The 21,289-nt window shown below is 38.3% G+C and overlaps 1 protein-coding gene across 4 annotated transcripts in view; it reads left to right on the forward strand.

The window, feature by feature from the left end:
• Positions 1-21,289, forward strand: part of GALK2 (galactokinase 2) — a 231,304-nt gene that overhangs the window by 141,888 nt on the left and 68,127 nt on the right. For all 4 annotated transcript variants that reach the window (XM_011928595.1, XM_011928594.1, XM_011928593.1 and 1 more), the window contains exons 7-8: positions 1,058-1,210; positions 10,612-10,822. In XM_011928595.1, coding sequence (XP_011783985.1) covers positions 1,058-1,210; positions 10,612-10,822 — 364 coding nt within the window. The remainder of the gene's footprint in view (positions 1-1,057; positions 1,211-10,611; positions 10,823-21,289) is intronic.

Genomic DNA, 21,289 nt, shown 5'->3' on the forward strand with positions numbered 1-21,289 from the left:
AATTTACCCTTTGGTATCATTTTTCTTTGTCAACATTTTTGGGGCTTCAGTGGTGGGAAAAAGAATGTTGACAGTAAGCCAGGAATGAATTCCTTAGCTGGATACCACTTCCCCTTGGCTATCAACTCCTTTAGGCAGAGCAGAGGTTTGAGTTGTTGCCCATAAGCTGCTCATTTCCAAAATAGAGCAAACATTTCTTTAAAACATTTTCTTAGTTTTTCATCAGATTCCTACAGGCTTGGCTATTTTCCAAGAACACCTGGATTCCTTCTTATTAAGAATATTTGTTATTGATTCCCCTAAGCCAAAGACATGAAGCATGAGGAAATTTGTTTTAATACTAAGAAAATACTTTGGGTGTTTTGGATGAGACTCAACAGGCAGACATGAGGGCCAGAGTCCTGATATTAATGTAAGTTAGCTATAAAATCTGAGCACAGTCCAAGTTCTTTGGGCTTACAAAACACTTGACCATCTGACCCCTGCTTTACCCCTCTATCCTAACTTCTTACCACTTCTCACCCCTCAAACTGTAAGCCCCAAACCAAATTTCCATGCCTGTAGCTCCATTAACATCCCATGTTGTTCTTTGCTCCAGGACTTGCCTAAGTTCTTCCCTCTTCTTGACATGCTTTTTGAGGAAAGAAACCCTCTGTCTGCCCTACTTTTGCTCATCTTTTAGGACTCAGTTTAGATTTCTCTTTTTCAACTGGGTGGAGCCTACACTAGGCTGTATCTGATCGGATGCTTCAGCTATGTGTCCATATAGCATCTGTGCTTTGCTACCATTGTAACACAACTTGGAAATGTATTTGTCTGTCTACTAGACTGTCTTTCCCACTTGACTGTAGGCTCTATGAGAGGAGTGGCAGTGTCTTTCTTGTTCACTGTTGTATTTCCAGTGCCTAGTACAGCACCTGGAGGTCAATAAGTAATATTTGAATGAATGAATGCATTTTTGAGAAAATGCTTTGTTAAGATAAATAAATACATAAACACTTGAACATTTTCTGCATTCTAATAAATTATGTTTCTCCTTTCATTTTTCTTCTAACAGGCCAAGTTGATAGAATTTAGTCCTCTGAGGGCAACTGATGTAAAACTCCCAAGTGGAGCAGTGTTTGTGATTGCCAACAGTTGTGTGGAGATGAATAAGGCAGCAACTTCTCATTTCAATATCAGGGTGATGGAGTGTCGGCTGGCTGCGAAGGTATGAACTTGGCAAGCTAGCAAAACTTGAAGTAAGGTTTTTCTTGTCTTTATTTTCATTGTTCTCTATTACTTTATCTCTTTCCCCAAATTTTCGGTCAACATTCTGACTGCAGCAACATTCCAACTGAAGGTCTTTGGGTATAGAGAAATCTGATTTCTAACTCAGAAGACAGATGAACCAGTTGGGTCTTCTAGGGTGGCACTGAGAAGAAAAGGGCAGCTTATATATGTGAAGCAGAGTTATGGGTTAGGTCTATGGGTGGAGAAAGACAATTGATGGGAATGACCACAGCTGGTCTTGTTTCCTCAACAAAAGTGATGGCAGCCTCACCCCTTCTGGTCCTCTAAGATGCAGTTTTTATATTGGGTTATCATTCGTCACTCCAAAAATACAGGATTGGTGCAGTCCCCCCACACCCAGTACCCAGGAAGAAGATTTTTCCATGTCTACTAGGGAAACACAAACCAGCAGGGAGTCTTGGAAATCTCTCTTTATAAAACCCTCACAGTTAAACCTTAAATCTATTTAGGTAGTTTTCATTGGGTAGCTATTGTAGTTCTAGCAGCATGAAGATATACAAAGGGGCATAGGACATGGGACTAGAGAGAGTGGACAGTAGAGTTGAGTTCAAGTTGAGGGATTATGAAACAGGAAATGGTTAATATGTGATCACATAGTAAGTAATCCAGTGATCCAAAAAGTGACACAGGAATTGAATGTTATAAATAATCCAGAATAGCTCATAATATGACTAGAAAGTTGGAGAGAGGACTGAGGCTGGAGGCTAGGAAGTGGATTCTGGGTCAGGAGCTCCACTGTGTTTTCTTCCACTCTTGCTTTGATCTCCTGATGGATACTGATAGATATCACCTAAGACTTAGGATTACCAACCTTTACCAGGTCCTAAATACAGCCTGAAATCTATTTTCTCAGTAGTAATAATTTCAGAACTTCTTTACTTCTCTCAAACACCCATTACTTGATTCAGCCTAACTTCCAAAAGTGATCTTCTCCCATATTTCATGTTGGAAATAGATGTGGTCACATAGACTTTGGCTTCCTGCCATCATATCTGCATGTCTCTCTATATCTGCATCTCCTGTCAAAGCCAGCCCTTCCGTGTGTGGCTGCAGGGAACTCACTCCATCTTTAACCTGTTCCTCACCTCTATTTCTCTACTAAATCCTTTCTATCAGACTCTACCTATCCTAGTATTTTATATTAGAAAAGTCTACCCTAAGCCTCACAATTCTCTCCATCTACTATTTCTATTTCTACTTTTTCATTCTCTTCACAGCTAAACTTCTCAAAAATTGCTTTATATGTGTTATCTTTACTCCTCTACCTCCCTCTTATTCCTTAATTTACTAAAATCTCACTTCTGCCTTCTCCATAATATTGAATTTGCTCTTTCTTAGGCCACCAAAGATTTTTTCATTGGTAAATCCAGTGGACCCTTTTCAGTCTTCATCTTATTTCTCATTGTTATTTCTTGCCTTTCAACAGAGTTAACTAGTCTTTCCCTCTTGAAACATTCTCTTCCTTTGGTTTCCAGTATACTTCACTTCCATTTTTTTCCCCCTTATATTTTTGTTGCTATTTCTTTTGGGTTTTAGCCATTCCCCCCACTGACCTGCCCTGGGCAGGGAAGAAGAGATGGCAGGAATTCACTCCTCCTCCCACAGATGTTTAAATTCGGTGTTCTTCAAGGCCTTGGCCTTGGTCTTCTTCTTTCTAGTGGTCTTTCTTCTGTTGGTCTCATGCCCTCAGCTTCAACTTCCATCTCTATGATGATGACTTCCTAATAAACATCTTCAACTAAGGCTTTCTTGGCTGAGCTCCAAACCTCTATATCCAATGCCTTATTGACCATCTTTACTTGAATGAACCATAGACCTCTCAGACTGAGCATGTTGAAATTGAACTCAATCTTTCCCATACCTTATATTTTTCCATGGGTCTCATCATCAGTTATTGACTATCACATTAGCCTTCTCACTGTTCCTTAAATTCATGCTCATCTCTTTCCCAATCATTCTTTAAATAACAGCATGACAGTTTAGAAATTTAAATCTGAGCAATTTAAATTCCCCTGCTTCACACCTTTCAAAAGCTTCCTATTTCGTTGGAGTAAAGTAAAAAGTCCATATCACCACCTGGAGAGCCACCATATCTGAGATCTGTGCACCTCATCCTTTTCATATCTTAGCATCACCTGCTTTCCTTACACGCCAGCCATGAGACTCACTCTCATTTCAGGGACTTTGCACCTGCCCAGGACATTCTTCCTTCAGCCCTCTTTGAAGTCTTAGTCTAAATGTCCCTCAAGGAAGCCTTCCCTGACTTGCTTACTCCTGGACTAAGTTAGAGCCCCCTTTATATTTTGAAGCACTTAATTTTTCAGTTATGGCACTTATCACAATCATTTATTCAATGTCTGTCTCTTCTTTCAGATTCAGTTTTACCTGAGAGCTGAGGCGGTGTTTTGTCTTGTTAACTCTTATATCCCTAATGCTTGATGTGGTGCTTAAGCTGAAGAGACACAGGATTTGTTGAATAGATGAATGACTACTCCCTGCATCACCTGCTCTGTACTTTATTTTGCACAATTTCGCAGTTTTTTACAAGTACTTATTATATGCTCAGCACTGGACTAGATCCTGTGGAGGTGTGTAAAGTGTAGTTTTCCCTTGTTACTGACTTAGCACTTCTCCTCTTACTTCTATCCTCTGAGGTTGGGAAATTCAGGAAATTAGAGATATACTGAGCCAGGAAAATAAAGCTTTTTGTTTCTGGAATATTTGGGGGGGTATACATTTTTTGAAAAATTATGATTTAAATGTTTTATTTTTTAAATTTACTTATTAAGATAATGTCTAAAAATAATGTAATAGAAGTGCTTTAATGTTGAACTCTTCATAGTATTTGATCAGTGCATATGTGTAGAGAAACAGTGCTGTAAACTTTTTAATATCAAAGGTTCGATGAACTTTTTTTTCTTTTACGACACACTTCCTTTTTCAGAAGATGGAAGAAATTAGTGTCTTATTTGTTTGAGGGCTTAGTCTTGTTGACCTTTCATCTTGAGGTTGATGAGTAAGTGTTGCCTTCCTAAGGAGACCTCAAACATACACAACATTGTTTTCAAAGTTTTATCACGAAATTAGATATCCTCTACCAGATCCATAGGTGAGCTGAAATAAGTATTAGACATGTAAAATCAGTTCATGTTGTGACTACTCTCCCAAAAATACAAGAAGAAAATGATGGATGAAATTGTGGTGCTGAGTCTCTGTTGTAAAAGTTATTGGGATGGGGGAATGTTTTTTGAGAGTTAACTAGAAAAAGGGCATCTCCTTTGGAAGCAGTAGTAGCTGAAGATCTTAATCCACTGCAGAACCTCCTGTTCTTGAGGATGTTTTCTCAGTTTAACTGCATAACCCCATATGCATTTTAGAGGTACTTTGGTCAGCAAAATTGGCATCTGAATTTGGCTTTTTGCTACACACTCCTCCCAATTGACGTAGATAAACACATTGTTTTAAATACTATGAATTTTTCTCTTTTACAATGTGGAAGAAAGAAAAATGAAAGACTTTATCAAGATGGAAAATGTTTCTAAATCATGTTGCTGCAAATCACTAAAATCCCAGGTTTCATACAAAAGGGAAATGAAGATAAAACTGCTAATGTGCACTTTACTCAGAGATATTGATATTAGGCATATGCTTTTGCTTAGGAATATAGACTGGAATTCTAAGCATATTTTCTTTTCAATATGGTTCTATTCTTCCATTTTTGGCAACATGTGAATGAATATAATTTTTGTTTGAAGATGGTCTCATTAAATAAAGAAATAAACTCTCATGTAAAAATATTTTTTAAAAAAGCTTATCTCAGTCTGAGCAAACTTTCTGTTTTCCAGCAATAATAATGAAGTGTCAGTTGAAGAATGGCCAGGTCAAGATAGTTTTGAAAATGAGACTGATCAGCTAGGGCTCCACATGGCAAAGTTGTAATGAATAACATTTATTTTTCCTTTCTTCCTATTTTTCTCAGATCCTTTTTGGAAAAAGAGTACTTTTCTTTTTCTTTTTTTTTTTTTTTTATCAAGTTAACACAGAGAAGTGCACTAAACCAATAAAGACAATTTTTCTTTGTTTTGCCTTAATGCTAGCAATTTCTTGTATTCTCAACTTCTGTCTCACCTTGTTTCTCTGTCTCTGTCTCTTTCTCTCTGTCCACCAGCTTTCAAAAGCTAATTGATGCAAATTCATAAAAAGTCAGAGCCTTGTAGAGCATTTGACTAAAATTAAAATTTTTTCAAAGCAAACTCAATAGAGATTTATAATTACCACTTGTATAAATGATATTTTAATAAAGCACATTTTTATGATAAAGTAGCCAGGGATCTTTAGTAGGTACAAAATTTTTCATAGTTTACACATATTTGGGGCTTAAATGTTTCCAGAAGTGCTTTCCTTATACAGTATCCCTTAGTTATATTGAATAATAAAATGTGTGATGCGCATAATAAGTATTATGGGAAGTCAAGTAGGGAAGAGAAATTATACTGTTGCTTTTTGCATACCCTGAGCTCCTTGTGACAACATGAGAAGCAGTGAAGGAGAGAGTTTCATATGATCCTCTGACACTTCAAGGAAAATTTACAGTGATTCTTTACAAGGCCTGTCTGGTCAGGGTCCATCAGTCACAAGTTTTTAGTTCCTGTCACTTAGTAGTCAGTATGAAACTTATTCTTTGTCTGGTGATAGAATGTGAGGAGAAGTTGGCATAATATTCTCATGGCTTTGGCATTTCCTTGAATTTGAGCAGAGAAAAATTAAATACTCAAGAATGTAGCCAATTTCACTCAGCCAGTTGATTCAATAGTGCATACTCTGCCAAGACTCTATCATGGAGTATTCAGGCAATGGTGAGTCCAAGCTGCATGGCAGAGGACATACATACTGGGGAATAGGGGTAATGTGTTTAGTGGAACCAGACTGTGGCAGGACCTTCAGTGCTATGCTCAGGCTTACCCAGGCTTGGCTTTGAAAGCAGTGGTTGTTATAGATATTTTAGAAATATTAATATGGTAGCAGGAGCTTTTGCCTTGGTTGAAGAGAAGTAGGTACTAGAGTATCAGTGAGGATGGGATAAAAAGGGAGAGATATGAGAGAAGCTCTGACTGGACCTAGTAAGGGTTGGGTACAGGTTCTCTATGATTCGATTTTTGTTTTCCTTCTGGCATATACTTCATTACTTTGAGGAAGTTTTCCTTGACTGCCTTCTGGCCTCAGTTAGGTTAAACACTCTTTTATGTGCCCTTACCATGTTATGTATTTTTCTATTATAGCAGTTTATCACAATTAGATTAAGTTCTTTATGTGAAATGTAGTTTTAATTTAACCTCTGTCTTTTCTGGTGGACTGTGAGCTGCACGTGGTCAGGAGCCATGTATGCCTTTCTCACTGCTGTCTGCCTGGGGCCTGGAAAGTAATAGGCACTCAGTAAACACTCATTGTGAGCAGATGCACATGAATGAAAGAAATGAAGAAAAAGCTTTGAGTCAATAAGGGCTGCAGCTTCAAGACACAATGGTTGGTGAAAAGCATAGTGCTGCCATTGATAGGTTTTGAGAAGGTAGGATGGACTAGAAGTTGACCAAAAAGTAGGAGATGATGAGAGTTCTTCATGAATATCTTAACACTTTCTCTACCATACCCTCTTACCAGAAGACCCAGGGAGTCTCAGACCAAGAGCAGAGGGCTTAGTATTTTTGTTTGTGTCTGGACAACCTGAAAGTGCTAAGGAGTTAATATCCTTGAGAGCCGCCTCAATCAGTGATAACTGGGAGTTATTGGGTAAATACTTTGGCTTTCTTGCCCATGGTAGGACAGGACTGAGCTTTACACATACAAGTTCCAGAGGACCTGTGATTTGAAGCTCAACAGGCCCAGACTCACCTGCCAACATCAGTATACCTCATATTGACTTCTCTTCCTGTCTCACTTTCCATTCCTCTATTAATGTTTCTTAGGATCACCTTCCCCTCAAATTCTTACCCTCAAATTTTTGTCACAGGGCCTGCATCTGAGAGAAACCAACCTAAAACAGAGTTTTAGCACTATTTATCAGTGCCTCTTTCCATGACTGTGGACAAAGCACTTGTTGCCTGCTTTCTTGTCCACAGAGTATGGAACAGAGCTCAGGAACCTCTCAGAAGTGGTATCTGATATGAATACTTAATGTTTGCCATGGTGAAAAGAAAATGGTGAATGTGGACAAAGAACTACCTTCTCTTATTTCCCCACCCTACTACTGAGTGAGAAAGTTGTGACAAAATAACCCATAGCTCTGACTCATAGCCCTGCTTCACAAATGTGAAGGAGGTCAGTCACCTGGGCCACAAGTGCCTTCATGAAGCTCTGTCTTTGAGCAACGATGATCTTATCCACCCATTTCCTTCATCTGCAAGTCATCTTTCTGTTTTCCAAGCCAAATTTCAAACGGCTTGAGAGGCTTTTCTATTTGACTCCCTCAATGTAGTATAATTCAACAGCTCATGGGCTGTGCAGCTGTCATTGGGGGCATATGGTAGATTTCATCCTTAATTGAAATACACACCAAATTGGTTGTGTGGATTCTCCAGCTGAGGGCTCACTGGACAACTCATGTCACAGTAAAGTGGGATATTGCTGGAGTGAATGTGAACTGTATGTTAGTGCCTCAATCTGCAGAAGAGCACATCGGGAGGCTGCCTTTGAAAACTGAATCTTGTGGGCTGCAGCCATCTCTTGCAGACTTTCTCCCCACACATCACTGGCCCAGTTTTCTTGGATCAAGTGCCTGGTGCAATGTGACTGGTTCCAGAGAGAATGGGAATGGGAACTTGGAGATCAAAAACTTCTTAGAAAGAGCCCACTGTCATCTCTTGGGGGCAGTTCTCTGATGTTTTTCTTTTTTTGTTTGGAAGGAACCCATTTATCAAAGTGTTTTTAAATTACTGGAATGTTCACTTCTAGCACAGATCTAGGTTTGTGTTTTGAAATGCGTTTCTAAGACTTGATCAGTGATTTGAACTCATATGGGTAACATGATATAGTCATCATCCATACCTCATTGAGAATGTGGCCTAGGGGAAGCAAGAAAGAGTTGTAAGACCTGGATTCAGTTTCCAACTCTGTTATTAACTAGTTGAGTTACTTTGTTTTTTTGAGACAGAGTCTCACTTCATCACCCAGGCTGGAGCATAGTGGTCCCATCTCCACTCACTGCAACTCTGCCTCCTGGGTTCAAACGATTTTCATTCCTCAGCCTCTTGAGTAGCTGGGATGACAGGCACATGCCACCATGCCCAGCTAATTTTTGTATTTTTAGTAGAGACGAGGTTTCGCCATGTTGGTCAGGCTTGCCTTGAACTCATGACCTCAAGTGATCTGTCCACCTCAGCCTTCCAAAGCTGGGATTAATGAGGCCACCACACCTGGCCTTGTTAAGTGACTTTGGACAAGTCACTTACTATTATTATTATTTTTGGAGATGGAGTTTCGCTGTTGTTGCCCAGGATGGAGTGCAATGGCACGATCTCAGCTCACTGCAACCTCCGCTTCCTGGGTTCAAGTGTTTCTTCTACCTCAGCCTTCCGAGTAGCTGGGATTACAGGCATGCACCACCACGCTCAGCTAATTTTTGTATTATTAGTAGAGATGGGGTTTCACCATGTTGGCCAGGCTGGTCTTGAACTCCTGACCTCAAGTGATCCACTCGCCTTGGCTTCCCAAAGTGCTGGGATTACAGGCTTGAGCCACCGTACGGCCTACTATTATTTTCTAAATAGAGTAATAATATCTGTCTCACGGGATTATTGAAGATTATAAGAAATATGGGGCATATTTTAGACTATATTGCACTATTATTTTTGTTAGCTTCATTGCTTATCTCAGTTGGATTGTGGATGTGTTGCCAGAAAGCATCATTGTAGGAGATCATTGACTTCAGCTCTTTTAAAATGAATATATATTTATTATTTTGTATTATGTATATCTTTGTAAGTTTTCTCAAATTATTTTTGGAATACATTGGAATATAGAACATGAATGAGTGAATGAAATGAATGAATGAATGAATGAATGAATGAATGGGTCAGTCTGTGGAGCTATCAACCCAGTACTGCTAATGAACTAAATGTGCTAAGCAAACAGGTTGGAAGAAGTCTTAGCTCATGTTTTTTTTTTTTTTTTTAATGACCATGTTCCATGAAATAATTGAACCGAAAATCATAGTTCTGTTGTTTTGTTTCCCAGTTTGGCCTTAAAATCATTAACTCATTTCAAATATACAAGCCAGGGTTTTAAAAAGAGGATTAAATTAATATAAGAACTTCTGTTATTAACATTCTTCAGAAGTCAGTGGCTGTAACTAGAGTACAATAGTCTTTTGGTAAACCCTGCTTCCTGTCAAAAAGAAAGAAAATCATCAACATAATGGAAGAGTAAATCAGATGCACATTTTCTTGAAGACTAATTTCCCCTTCTCTTGTTTCTTTTTGCTGTTTAAACTGCCCCTCTGTCCTCATACCCAGGCCATGAATATTGTAGACTTCAGGATGAGAGAAATCTTCCCTGTTTTGATCACCACCTACTCTGATAGTGTTTGGGGAGAATGACAGAAATATATTCTGGATTGGGGTTCCCATGGGTGGTTACAGATTTGGTTTGTACCTAACCTTCGCCGTCAGATTGAGGAAGTACCTCAGGATGCAGTTAGAAGCCAAAGTCTTTTTCTTGAGGGTAGAGGAATATACAACTCTACTACTACCCGTGACCTAATGAAGTGCTTCACATAAGGTCACCAAGGAGGTTTTCATTTCAAATTTATGACTTTACCCCAAATGCCCATATAATGCCATTTTCAAAGAGACATATGGTAAACAGGAAGTACCCTAATTGGACGTACAGTATCCTTTCAGGACCCAGGTCACATGAGATGTAAGTAGTTTTCTCTTGACTTCCTAGGGAGGAATGCAGTAGGCATGAACTGAATAGGGATAAAAGAGTAAAATTATTCAAAGAAATAGCCCCGAGGGAAAGTGGTGACAGGCCAAAAAAAAAAATCAGTGAGGGATTAGTTGAGTGTATGTGCATGTGTGTGTGTGTGTTTCAGGACAAATACTTAACTAGTCAGTGAGTGTCATACAAACATGTTTAATTCCAGGCATCTGAAGCCAGTATGCATTTCCAAGTAACGGTGGGAAATTTAGAGAGGTTGAATGGAAAACAACAACAACAACAACAACAACAACAAAACAGCTTGAAGTTGAATCTGGCTAATTAAAATAGTACATATCAAATTCTGAAATAAAAATTGACCATTATCTCGGTTTGAATTTGCAGCTCCTGGCTAAATACAAAAACTTGCAATGGGACAACGTACTGCGGCTGGAGGAGGTGCAGGCTAAACTAGGGATTAGTCTAGAAGAAATGTTGTTGGTCACAGAAGATGCCCTTCATCCTGAACCCTATAACCCCGAGGAGATCTGTAGGTGTCTGGGAATTAGCCTGGAGGAACTCCGAACCCAAATCCTGAGTCCAAACACTCAAGATGGTGAGTTGGCTGCAGAAAGTAAGATATAGGTTACTCCCTCACTCACAGCTGGAAGGTTTCAACTTCTCCACTGGTTTTAGAGCATACTTGAGGGAATTTGGAAACTGTGTTTCAGCAAGCTTAGTTATTTAGAATCTTAGCTTCATAAATGTATTCATTCATTCATTCATTTTCATTCATTCATTCATTCATTCATTCATTCATTCATTCATTCATTCATCACTATGCTGGGTAGGTAAGGGTGAATGAGACATGATTCCTGTCTTCCAGGGGCTTATAATTCAGTAAGCTTCTCTTTTTTATCTTTTTTTTCCCCTTATCTATTTTTTTCTGGTTATTATGCTACTTGTATAAAAAATGGACTAGGTTAGAGAACTGCTCTAACTCTGTGAAACAATGCTCAGAACACTATAAAGTGTTCACTTCTTAGGTTGAAACTTGTGGCCCACTTTAGTGTGGAAGCTTATTTTTATTTGTGGTCTGCTTTCAGTTACCTTTATTTTTATACCAGTAACATCAGAAACTGAGATGAAGGCCAGGTAAATGTTGCAGGCACAGGATGGAGTCTTGGGCTGGCTGTTCCTCTTAGACTAAAGGTTATCTAATGGTGAGAAATCAGTACTGGGGGCAAGGACATCTAGTTAAGATCCAGTTGCCCTTAGTGGAGGGTTATGGGGGATAAATAGGAGATTAACACAAACATCAGCCTCAGGGCCCCATTTCTGTCTCATTCACTTCAGTTCTATAACAGATTGTTGAGTTGCTACTGTGGATTTATCTACAAAGTAATTTCGTAAAGGTTTCATGTACTGAAAACTTTGGGATGAGATAAGGGAATCATTTGGAAGCAGGGATTGGGTTTTAGCTTCTAACACTGTCGATCCAATTTAATTTGATGAAGCTTGATTGAGTCTTTAGAACCAGTATAAGCAAACTATGGCCTACTGGCCAAATCAGGCCTGCCATCTGTTTTTATGAAATAAACTTTTACTAGAACATGGCCATGTATTAGCTGTGGCTGCCTTTGCACTATAAGAGTTGAGTAGTTGCGATAGAGATTGAATAGTCCACAAAACCTAAAATATTTAATATCTGGTTCTTTGCAGAAAATGTTTCCTGGCTCTCATTCCAGAAAGGCAGTAGACTAAAGTTTACGTCAGTTTTGCCATGAAAATAGGCATAACAGGGATGCTTCTCTTATAAGAATAATCTGTATAATGTGCTAAGAATAATGCTTGGTAGTGGAGGTACTAATAGAGTGATGAATGTGGTGATGGAGTTGTCTTTGGGTCTAGGGAGACCAGAAAACAAAGAAGACAAAGCCAGCTTAAGGCTGGGTGCAGGGGCTCATGCCTGTAATTCCAGCACTTTGGGAGGCCGAGGTGGGTGGATCACTTGAGGCCAGGAGTTTGAGACCAGCCTGGCCAACGTAGTAAAACCCTGTCTCTACCAGAAACACAAAAATAAGCCCGGCATGGTGGCAAGCACCTGTAATCCCAGCTACTCAGGTGACTGAGGCATGAGAATTTTTTGAATCCAGGAAACAGAGGTTGCAGTGAGCTGACATTGTGCCACTGCACTCCAGGGTGAGACACTGTCTCAAATAAATAAATAAGTAAATAAATAAGCAAGCCAGCCAGCTTAACTAAGGAGTCAGCAACCAGCCAAAAATTAAATAATAAATAGGTATTTCCTAGGTAGGCAAACAGTCGGAAAGAATTCCAGTCTGACCAAACCGTAGATACAGAGGCAGAAAGAAGTAAGAGAATATTATATGTCCAGAGAACTACAGATGGTTGAGTGTTTCTTGAAAATAATGTACACAGTAGAGAATGATATGGTATCAGGCCAAGGTTGTAGACAGACCCAGATCACCAAAGGGCTTATTAAATAATTGTGTGTGTGTGTGTGTGTGTGTGTTGTATAGGTAATATGGGAGGTAATCTATTTATTGAATGAAGAAGTTGGGTAAGGTATTGGATAGGGAGAGGTTCAGGGGAATAGCCTTTCTCCTTTGACCTAAGATATTGATTTCTTTAACAAATATGTATTGACTTCTGTGGACTGGAAATTGTGCTAGATGCTGGGATGCAAAGATAAGCAGGACACAGTCTCTACTTTATAGTGACTTAGTGTCTAATTGGGGGAGAGTGCCATACAACAATCACAATAAATAATACCTGCCGTAATAAAGGTATTTATCAAGAACCCTAAAAGTATGGACGGAAAAGTGGCTCAGGTCCTGTAGATGGTGGTTCCATTTTGAGCTGCATCCTTAGAGAAAGTTATGAATGTCCTAGACTTAGAGAGATTACCAGCCATTCCAGGCAGAGAGTAGAGCTTGAATGAAGACAGAGTAGCACAAGGAGTGGAGTATTGGAGAACATGCACCAAGAGGTATTGTGTGCAGTATGAGTTGGAGGACAAAAAGACTGCCTAAAAGGATGCCAATTAGGGAACTATTGCTCTATACTCTATACTGAATGAGAAGAGCCTGAAGTAGGGTAGATTGCTCAACTGGTAGATTCTCAAGACTGTAAAATGGAATTCAGTTGCATTTGGCAATTGCTGGTATCTAGGAGTGAAGGAAAGAAGAAAGGGAAGAAGGAAGGGAAAGAGGGAGAGGAAGAAGGAAGGAAGGAAGGGAAGAAGAAAAGAAATATAAGGTAAATAGGTCCGAGGAATGGATAACTGGGAACGTTAGGAAATTATAGTGTCGAAGTGATTTTGGCAGTAAGGTGACAAGCTCGTTTCTCTCTCTATAGATAGATAGATAGATCTATCATTGAATTTGTCTGGTGTGATAGCAAGATATCTAAATAGAGATGTAAAACAGGTAAAGATCCAAATGATATAGTAATTAGATTTGGGAGTTATTGTTGAAAAGGTGAGAAAGTCTTAATAGACATTGAAAATGTTGACTGTCAAATGATCTTAAGAGTCATTTCATGGTGTCACTTAGTTTAGAAGCCTTCAGAGGCTTACCATTACCTAATTGCCTGAACTCTTCTAGTCCTGTCTTAACTACGTTCTGTCCTGTGTCCCTTTGGAGCCCATATGTGCCCATGTGGACAGTGTTACCTTGGTTGGGCCATTCCACTTACTAATTGGAAGCTTCATCTTCCCTCTGGGCTTTTAATCCTAAACACCACTGTGCTTTTATAAATGAATTTTCTCCCTTTTCTGAAATGCAGTTTTTACCTGTCTTAAAAGCTTAATGTAATTCTTATCTTTTGCTTATACTTCTTAATCCACAACCTATTCTCTTTCTCTGTATCCATCTTCCTTTCTTTCTACATCTGCCTGTATTTCCTTCCCTTCTTTTAGAATTTTTTTGAATAAGTAAATTTCCCAGAATGCTTTGGAAAATACAAAGAGCAATTTGCTTATCATACAACATGTATTTCTGTCTCTCTGCCTCTCTTTCTATGTATAAATTCATAAGCTTTTCCTCCTGAAGAATAATGACTTCACAGTTTTTATGAAAATGAGGCATGCTTCATCTTCTTTTTTTCCAGAACTCTTATTTATTTTCTTTTTCAACTTAATTTTAGGTTCAGGGCATACACATGTAGGTTTCTTACATGTATAAATTGCATGTTTCTGGGGTTTGGTGTACACATGATTTTGTCACCCAGGTAGTGAACATAGAATCCAAAGAGTAGTTTTTTGACTCTCACTCTCCTCCCACTCACCATCCTCAGTTAGGCCCTGGTGTGTATTTTTCCTCTCTTTGTCACCATATGTACTCAGTGTTTACCTCCCATTTACAATTAAGAACATATGGTATTTTTTCTGTTCCTGCATTAATTTGTTTAGGATAATGTCCTCCAGCTGCATCCATGTTGCTACATAGGACATTATTTCATTCCTTTTTATGGCAGCATAGTATTCCACAGTGTATTTGCACCAGATTATCTTTATCCAGTCAACCATTGGGCATCTAGCTTGATTCCATGTCTTTGCTATTGTGAATAGTGCTGCAGTGAATATATAAGTGCTTGTGTCTTTTTTTTTTTTTGACAAGAGTCTCACTCTGTTGCCTGGACTGGTATGCAGTGGTGTGATCTTGGCTCACTACAGCCTCCGCCTTCCTGGTTCAAGAGATTCTCCTGCCTCAGCCTCCTGAGTAGCCAGGATTACAGGCACCCGCCATGACGCCCAGCTAATTTTTTGTATTTTTAGTAGAGATAGGGTTTCACCATGTTGGCCAGGCTGGTCTCGAACTCCTGACCTCGTGATTCGCCTGCCTTGGCCTCCCAAAGTGTTGGGATTACAGGCGTGAGCCACCACACCCGACCACATGTGTCTTTTTGGTAGAATGATTTATATTCATCTAGGTATATACCCAGTAATGGGATTGCTGAGTTGAATGGTAGTTCTGTTTTAAGTTCTGTGAGAAATCTCCAAACTGTTTTCCACAATGGCTGAATTAATTTACATTCTCACCAGCAGTGTATAAGCATTCCCTTTTCTTGGCAAACTTGGCAACATCTGTTATTTTATGACTTTAGTAATAGCCATTCTGACTGGTGTGAGATGATATCTCATTATGGTTTTAATTTGCATTTCTGTAATGATTAGTGATGTTGAGCATTTTTTTTATATGCTTGTTGGCCATGTTTATGTCTTCTTTTGAGAAGTATCTGTCCATGTCCTTTGCCCATTTTTTAATGAAGTTATTTGTTTCTTGCTTGTTGATTTGTTTATAATTTTTATAGATTCTGGATATTAGACATTTGTAAGATGCATAGTTTGCCAAAATTTTATCCTATTCTATAGGTTGTCTGTTACTATTTTTACTCTGTTGTTTACTCTGTTGACAGTTTCTTTTGCTGTACAGAAGCTCTTTAGTTTAGGTCCCACTTGTCAATTTTTGTTTTTGTTGCAGTTGCTTTTGGAGATTTCATCATGAAATCTTTGTCAAGGTCTATGTTCAAAACTGAATATACTGGCTTTTTTTTCTAGGATTTTTATAGTTTTAAGTCTTACATTTAAGTTTTTAATCTATCTTGAGTTGATTTTTGTATATGGTAAAAGAAAGGGGTCCAGTTTCCATTATCTGTGTATGAATAGCCAGTTATCTCAGTACCATTTATTGAATAGGGAGTCATTTCTCCATTGCTTATTTTTGTTGACTTTGTCAAAGATCAGATGGCTGTAGGTGTATGGATTTATTTCTGAGTTTTCTATTCTGTTGCATCAGTCTATGTGTCTGTTGTTTTACTAGACATCAGTCTATATGTCTGTTGTTTCATGCTGTTTTGGTTACTGTAGCCTGGTAGTATAGTTTAAAGTTGAGTAGTGTAATGACTCTGTTCTTTTTCCTTAGGATTGCTTTGGCTATTTGGGCCCGTTTTTGATTTGAGTTTTTGAATTTTTTTTCTAATTCTGTGAGAAATGACATTGGTAGTTTGATAGGAAAAGCATTGAATCTGTAAATTGCTTTGGGCAGTGTGGCCATTTTGATAATATTGATTCTTCCAACCCATGATCATGGAGTGTTTTCCTGTTCGTTTGTGTTGTCTCTGATTTCTTTCAGCCATGTTTTGTAATTCTTCTTGGAGAGATCTTTCACTTCCTTGGTTAGCTATATTCCTAAGTATTTCATTCTTTTTGTGGCTATTGTGAATGGTATTGTGTTCTTGATTTGGCTCTTAGCTTGGACATTACTGGTGTATGAAAATACTGCTGATTTTTGTACATGGATTTTGTGTTCTGAAACTTTACTGAAGTTATTTGTCAGTTCCACAAGCCTTTGGGCAGAGACTATGGGGTTTTCTAGCTATAGTATCATATTGTCAGTGTAGAGAGATAGTTTGACTTCCTATTTTCCTACTTGGATGCCTTTTCTTTCTTTCTCTTGCCTGATTGCTGTGGCTAGGACCTCCAATACTATGTTGAATAGGCGAGAATGAGCATCCTTTTTTGTTCTGGTTCTCAGGGGACTGTCTCTAGCTTTTGCCTGTTCAGTATGATGTTGACTGTGGGTTTGTTATAGATGGCTCTCATTATTTTGAGGTATGTTCTTTTGATGCCCAGTTTGTTGGTAGTTTTTAACATAAAGAGTTCTTGAATTTTATTGAAAGTCTTTTTATTTCTATTGAGATGATCATATGGTTTTTGTTTTTAATTCTGTTTATGTGGCAAATCACACTTATTGATTTGCCTATGTTGAACTAACCTTGCATCCAAGGAATGAAGGCTGCTTGATTGTGGTGGACTTGCTTTGTGGTGCGCTGCTGGATTCAGTTTCCTAGTTTTTGCTGAGTAGTTTTGCATCTATATTCATCAGGGATACTGACCTGAAGTTTTCTTTTTTTGTTGTGTCTTTGCCAGGTTTTGGTATCAGAATCATGCTGGCCTCATAGAATGAGTTAGGCAGGTGTCCCTCCTCTTCAATTTTTGGAAATAATTCCAGTAGGATTGGTAACAGGTCTTCTTTATATGTTTGGTAGAATTTGACTGTGAATCCATCTGCTCCAGGGGATTTTCTGGTTGGTAGGTTTTTTATTGCGGATTCAATTTTAGAACTTTTTATTTGTCTGTTCAGGAATTCAGTTTCTTCCTGGTTCAGTCTTGGGAGGTTTTAGAGTTCCAGGAGTTTATCCATTTCTTTTAGGTTTTCTAGTTTTGAGTGCACAGAGGTGTCTGCTATAGTGTCTGAGGGTTTTTTGTATTTCTCTGAGGTCAGGGGCAATATCACCTTTGTCATTTCTGATTATGTTTATTTGGATCTTCTCCCTTTTTTCTTTATTAATCTAGGCAGCAGTCTGTCAATCTTATTTATTCATTCAAAGAACTAGTTTTGGTTTTGTTGATCTTTTGTGTGGATTTTTATGTCTCAATTTCATTTGGTTCAGCTCTGATTTTGGTTGTTTACTTTCTTCTGCTAGCTTTGTGGTTGGTTTGCTGTTGTTTTCCTAGTTCCTTTAGGTGTGATGTTTGGTTATTAATTTGAGATCTTTTTAATGTTTTGATGTAGGTGTTTAGTGCTATAAACTTTTCTCTTAACACTACGTTAGCTGTGTCTTACAAATTCTGATATATTTTTGTTTTCATTAGTTTTACAGAATTAATTTCATTGCCTTAATATCCTTCTTTACCTAAAAGTTATTCAGGAGCAAGTTGTTTAGTTTTCATGGAATTGTATGGTTTTGAGAAATCTTCTTGGTATTGCATTCTTCTTTGTTTATTTATTTATTTATTTATATATTGTGATATAGTCTGAGAGCATGATTGTTATGATTTTTTTTTTATTTGTTGAGAATTACTTTATGGCTGGGCATGTGGTCAGTCTTATAATACGTGCCATGTGCAGATGAGAAGAATGTATATTCTGTTGTTGGTGGAGTATTCTGTAGATATCTGTTAGGTCCATTTGGTCAAGTGCTGAGTTTAAGTCCCTAATATCTTTGTTAGTTTTCTGCCTGGATGATCTGAGTAGGGTGTTAATGTCTCCCACTATTATTGTTTGGTTATCTAAGTCTCTTTGTGGGTTTCTAAGAACTTGGTTTTGTAAATCTGGATGCTCTAATGTTGGGTGAATATATATTTAGGACAGTTAAGTTATCTTGCTGAATTGAACCCTTTATCATTATGTAATGCCCATTTTTTTACCTTTTTGATCATTGTTAGCTTAAAGTCTGTTTTATCTGAAATAAGAATAGCAACCCCTGCTCTTTTGTCTTCTCTTTGCTTGATAGATCTTTCTCCATCCCTTTACTTTGAGCCTACAGGTGTCATTGCATGTGAGATGAGTCTCTTGAAGACAGCATGCAGTTTGTTCTTGCTTCTTTATCCAACTCATCACTCTGTGTCTTTTAAGTGGGGCATTTAGCCTGTTTAAATTCCAAGCTAATATTGACATGTTAGGGTCTGATCTGGTCATCGCTTTGTTAGCTGGTTTTTTTGTAGAATTGATTATATAATTGCTTTATAGTTGATATAATTTGGCTATGTCCCCACCCAAACCTTATCTTGAATTGTAGTTCCCATAATCCCAACATGTCATGGGAGAGATCCTGGGAGGTAATTGAATCATGGGGCCAGTTATCCCCATGCTGCTGTTTTCATGATTGTGAGTGAGTTCTCTTGAGAACTGATGGTTTTATAAGGGGCTTTTCCACCATTCACTTGGCACTTCACCTTGCTGCCACCCTGTGAAGAAGGACATTTTGCTTCTCATTCCACCATGGTTGTAAGTTCCCGAGGCTTCCCCAGTCATGCAGAACTATGTCAATTAAACCTCTTTCCTTTATAAATTGCTCAGTCTCTGGTATGTCCTTATTGGCAGCATGAGAATGGACTAATACAATAGTGTTGGTGGGCTGTGTACTTAAGTGTGTTTTGTGGTGGAAGGTACCAGTTTTTTGTTTCCATGTTTAACACTTCCTTAAGGATCTTTTGTAAGGCCGCTCTGATGGTCATGGATTCCCTTAGCCTTTGCTGGTCTTAAAAGGATTTTATTTTCACTTACGAAACTTAGTTTGTCTGGATATGAAACTCTTGGTTGGAATTTCTTTTTTTTAAGGATGTTGACCTTGAGGTGACAGTGTAGGGAGAGATGTTCAAATCAAGCTGTGGCTTGAAGCTTCTGTTAAACCAGCCGGATTTCCAAAGGCCCATGTGCAGTTCTTATTTTCTGTTTCCAAATTTCTAATAATTAGGTATAGAAATGCTCAGTGACCATTCAAATTAAACACACACAAAGCAAAATCCTTCGGTCCTTTAGATGTTGTTTAGAAATTGTTTAGGAATAGTTTCAGGATTATTTGCCAGGTCTTACCCACAGGTAGGAATTGTCGAAGGGTATGGTAGAGTGGTCTGGAGTCTTGGAGCCTCAGGGGCCGGATGTAATTGGGAGGGATGTTTCCCATGGTGTGACCCAAGAGGCAAATGTGAAGCTGTGGCCAGGGCGAGGAGAGATAGGCACGTGTATCACGCATATAACTCAGGAACGCACATTGGAGGACAGAAGAATTTGTGAGGAAGTAAATAGAGAGTAAAGTAGAGAGAATGAGTCAGGTGGTTTAGATTTTAGCTTTAAAAAAAAAAGGAATTTGTTGGGAGCATTTCTTTTGGGAGTGTCCAAACTGCTGTGGGTTGGGGTGGCCCAGCTGCTTAGCCACACCGTGCTGGGGTAGACCCAAATTTCATTACTTCAGTTACCAACTTTGCCTGTGACCACATGCTGACAAAGTGCTGGTGATAATCATGGCTTTTAATAAAGAACAAAGCCCTGACATAGATTGCTCTTTAGGAAGACACTTAGAGTCAATTGTAAAGAAAAAAAGAACAAAACAACTTGTTATACCTTTTATAGTTTCCACATGACCCTTTACACATACCATCTAATTTGAATCTCACACCAACCCTGGGGCACAGGGTTATCAACATGAAGAAACTGAGGTGAGAGAATTTAGTGATTTGTCAGGACCACATGGGTGGTACGAGCTGGAGCCAGATCCCAAATCCTAGTCTTCTAACTTAATCCAATACTTTTTCTGCCATCACTTTTTAAATTCTGGCACACTTACAAGCTGCCCTTAGCAATCCTGCACCAATTACGGGAGGTGATATCTAATTTTGACTTTGCTGGGCTCTAATTTTTTCTTGAGACTAAGCAGTAGTGATAAAATTAGGTAGCTTTATGTCCAAAGAGTTTCTTTTATGGCTATTTCCCATTCTAGTGTTTTGGCCTTAGCAGAGATAAGACTGTGTGGCATCTAGAAGCTTGCTTTATTTAAGGAACAACTCAACTTGGCTATAATATGCGTAAGCTGTTGTGTTCTAGAAGAGCCATGAGAAGTGCTATGGAATTTTCACATTTAATAAAAATACAGTTCTCATAGATTATCTTGGTTAAGTCTAAGAAGAGTAGTTTGTTTTTATCTAATAAAAAGTATAAAGGTGCTTTACAATGTAAAATGGGTCAGTTGTTTAGTAATTTAAATGTCCATTAAGGGTTTTCAATTTTGAAGAAAATTGATTTAAATGTGGCTTATAAGCTATCAAGCAGTAAAAACTGTGTGATCTCAACAGATTCCATTGTTCTTCTTGTAAATGTTTTGGAAGAAAAGATTTCCATAAAGCGAGATGAAACTCCAAAGGAAATTATAGACCCTTCTAGAGTTTACAGATGTTGGTTGAACAGAAATCCTTAAAATCTGTGAGATGGACTTCTAATGAGAAAGCCAATAAAATGGGTGCTTTGGTTTTGTCTGTTGTTTCCGTTTTTATAAGATGAAATAATAGAATGTTGTAAAACAAAGTATAAAAGAATAAATTAAATGATAATGATTTTTCTTCCACACAAAAGATATTATGCTTTAAGTTGTTTTGGAAGTCAAGTTTGCAGAAAATTTGCTTTCATTAGTCCTTTTTTGTTTCTCTCTCTGCCTGGTCACTTCTTTTTGCCCATCAGCTTCTATTGACTTCTCAGTTGTCTGGCTATGGAGGACAGGT

Source organism: Colobus angolensis, unplaced genomic scaffold (assembly GCF_000951035.1).
Source record: "Colobus angolensis palliatus isolate OR3802 unplaced genomic scaffold, Cang.pa_1.0 Scaffold78, whole genome shotgun sequence".
Taxonomy (NCBI): Eukaryota; Metazoa; Chordata; class Mammalia; order Primates; family Cercopithecidae; genus Colobus; species Colobus angolensis.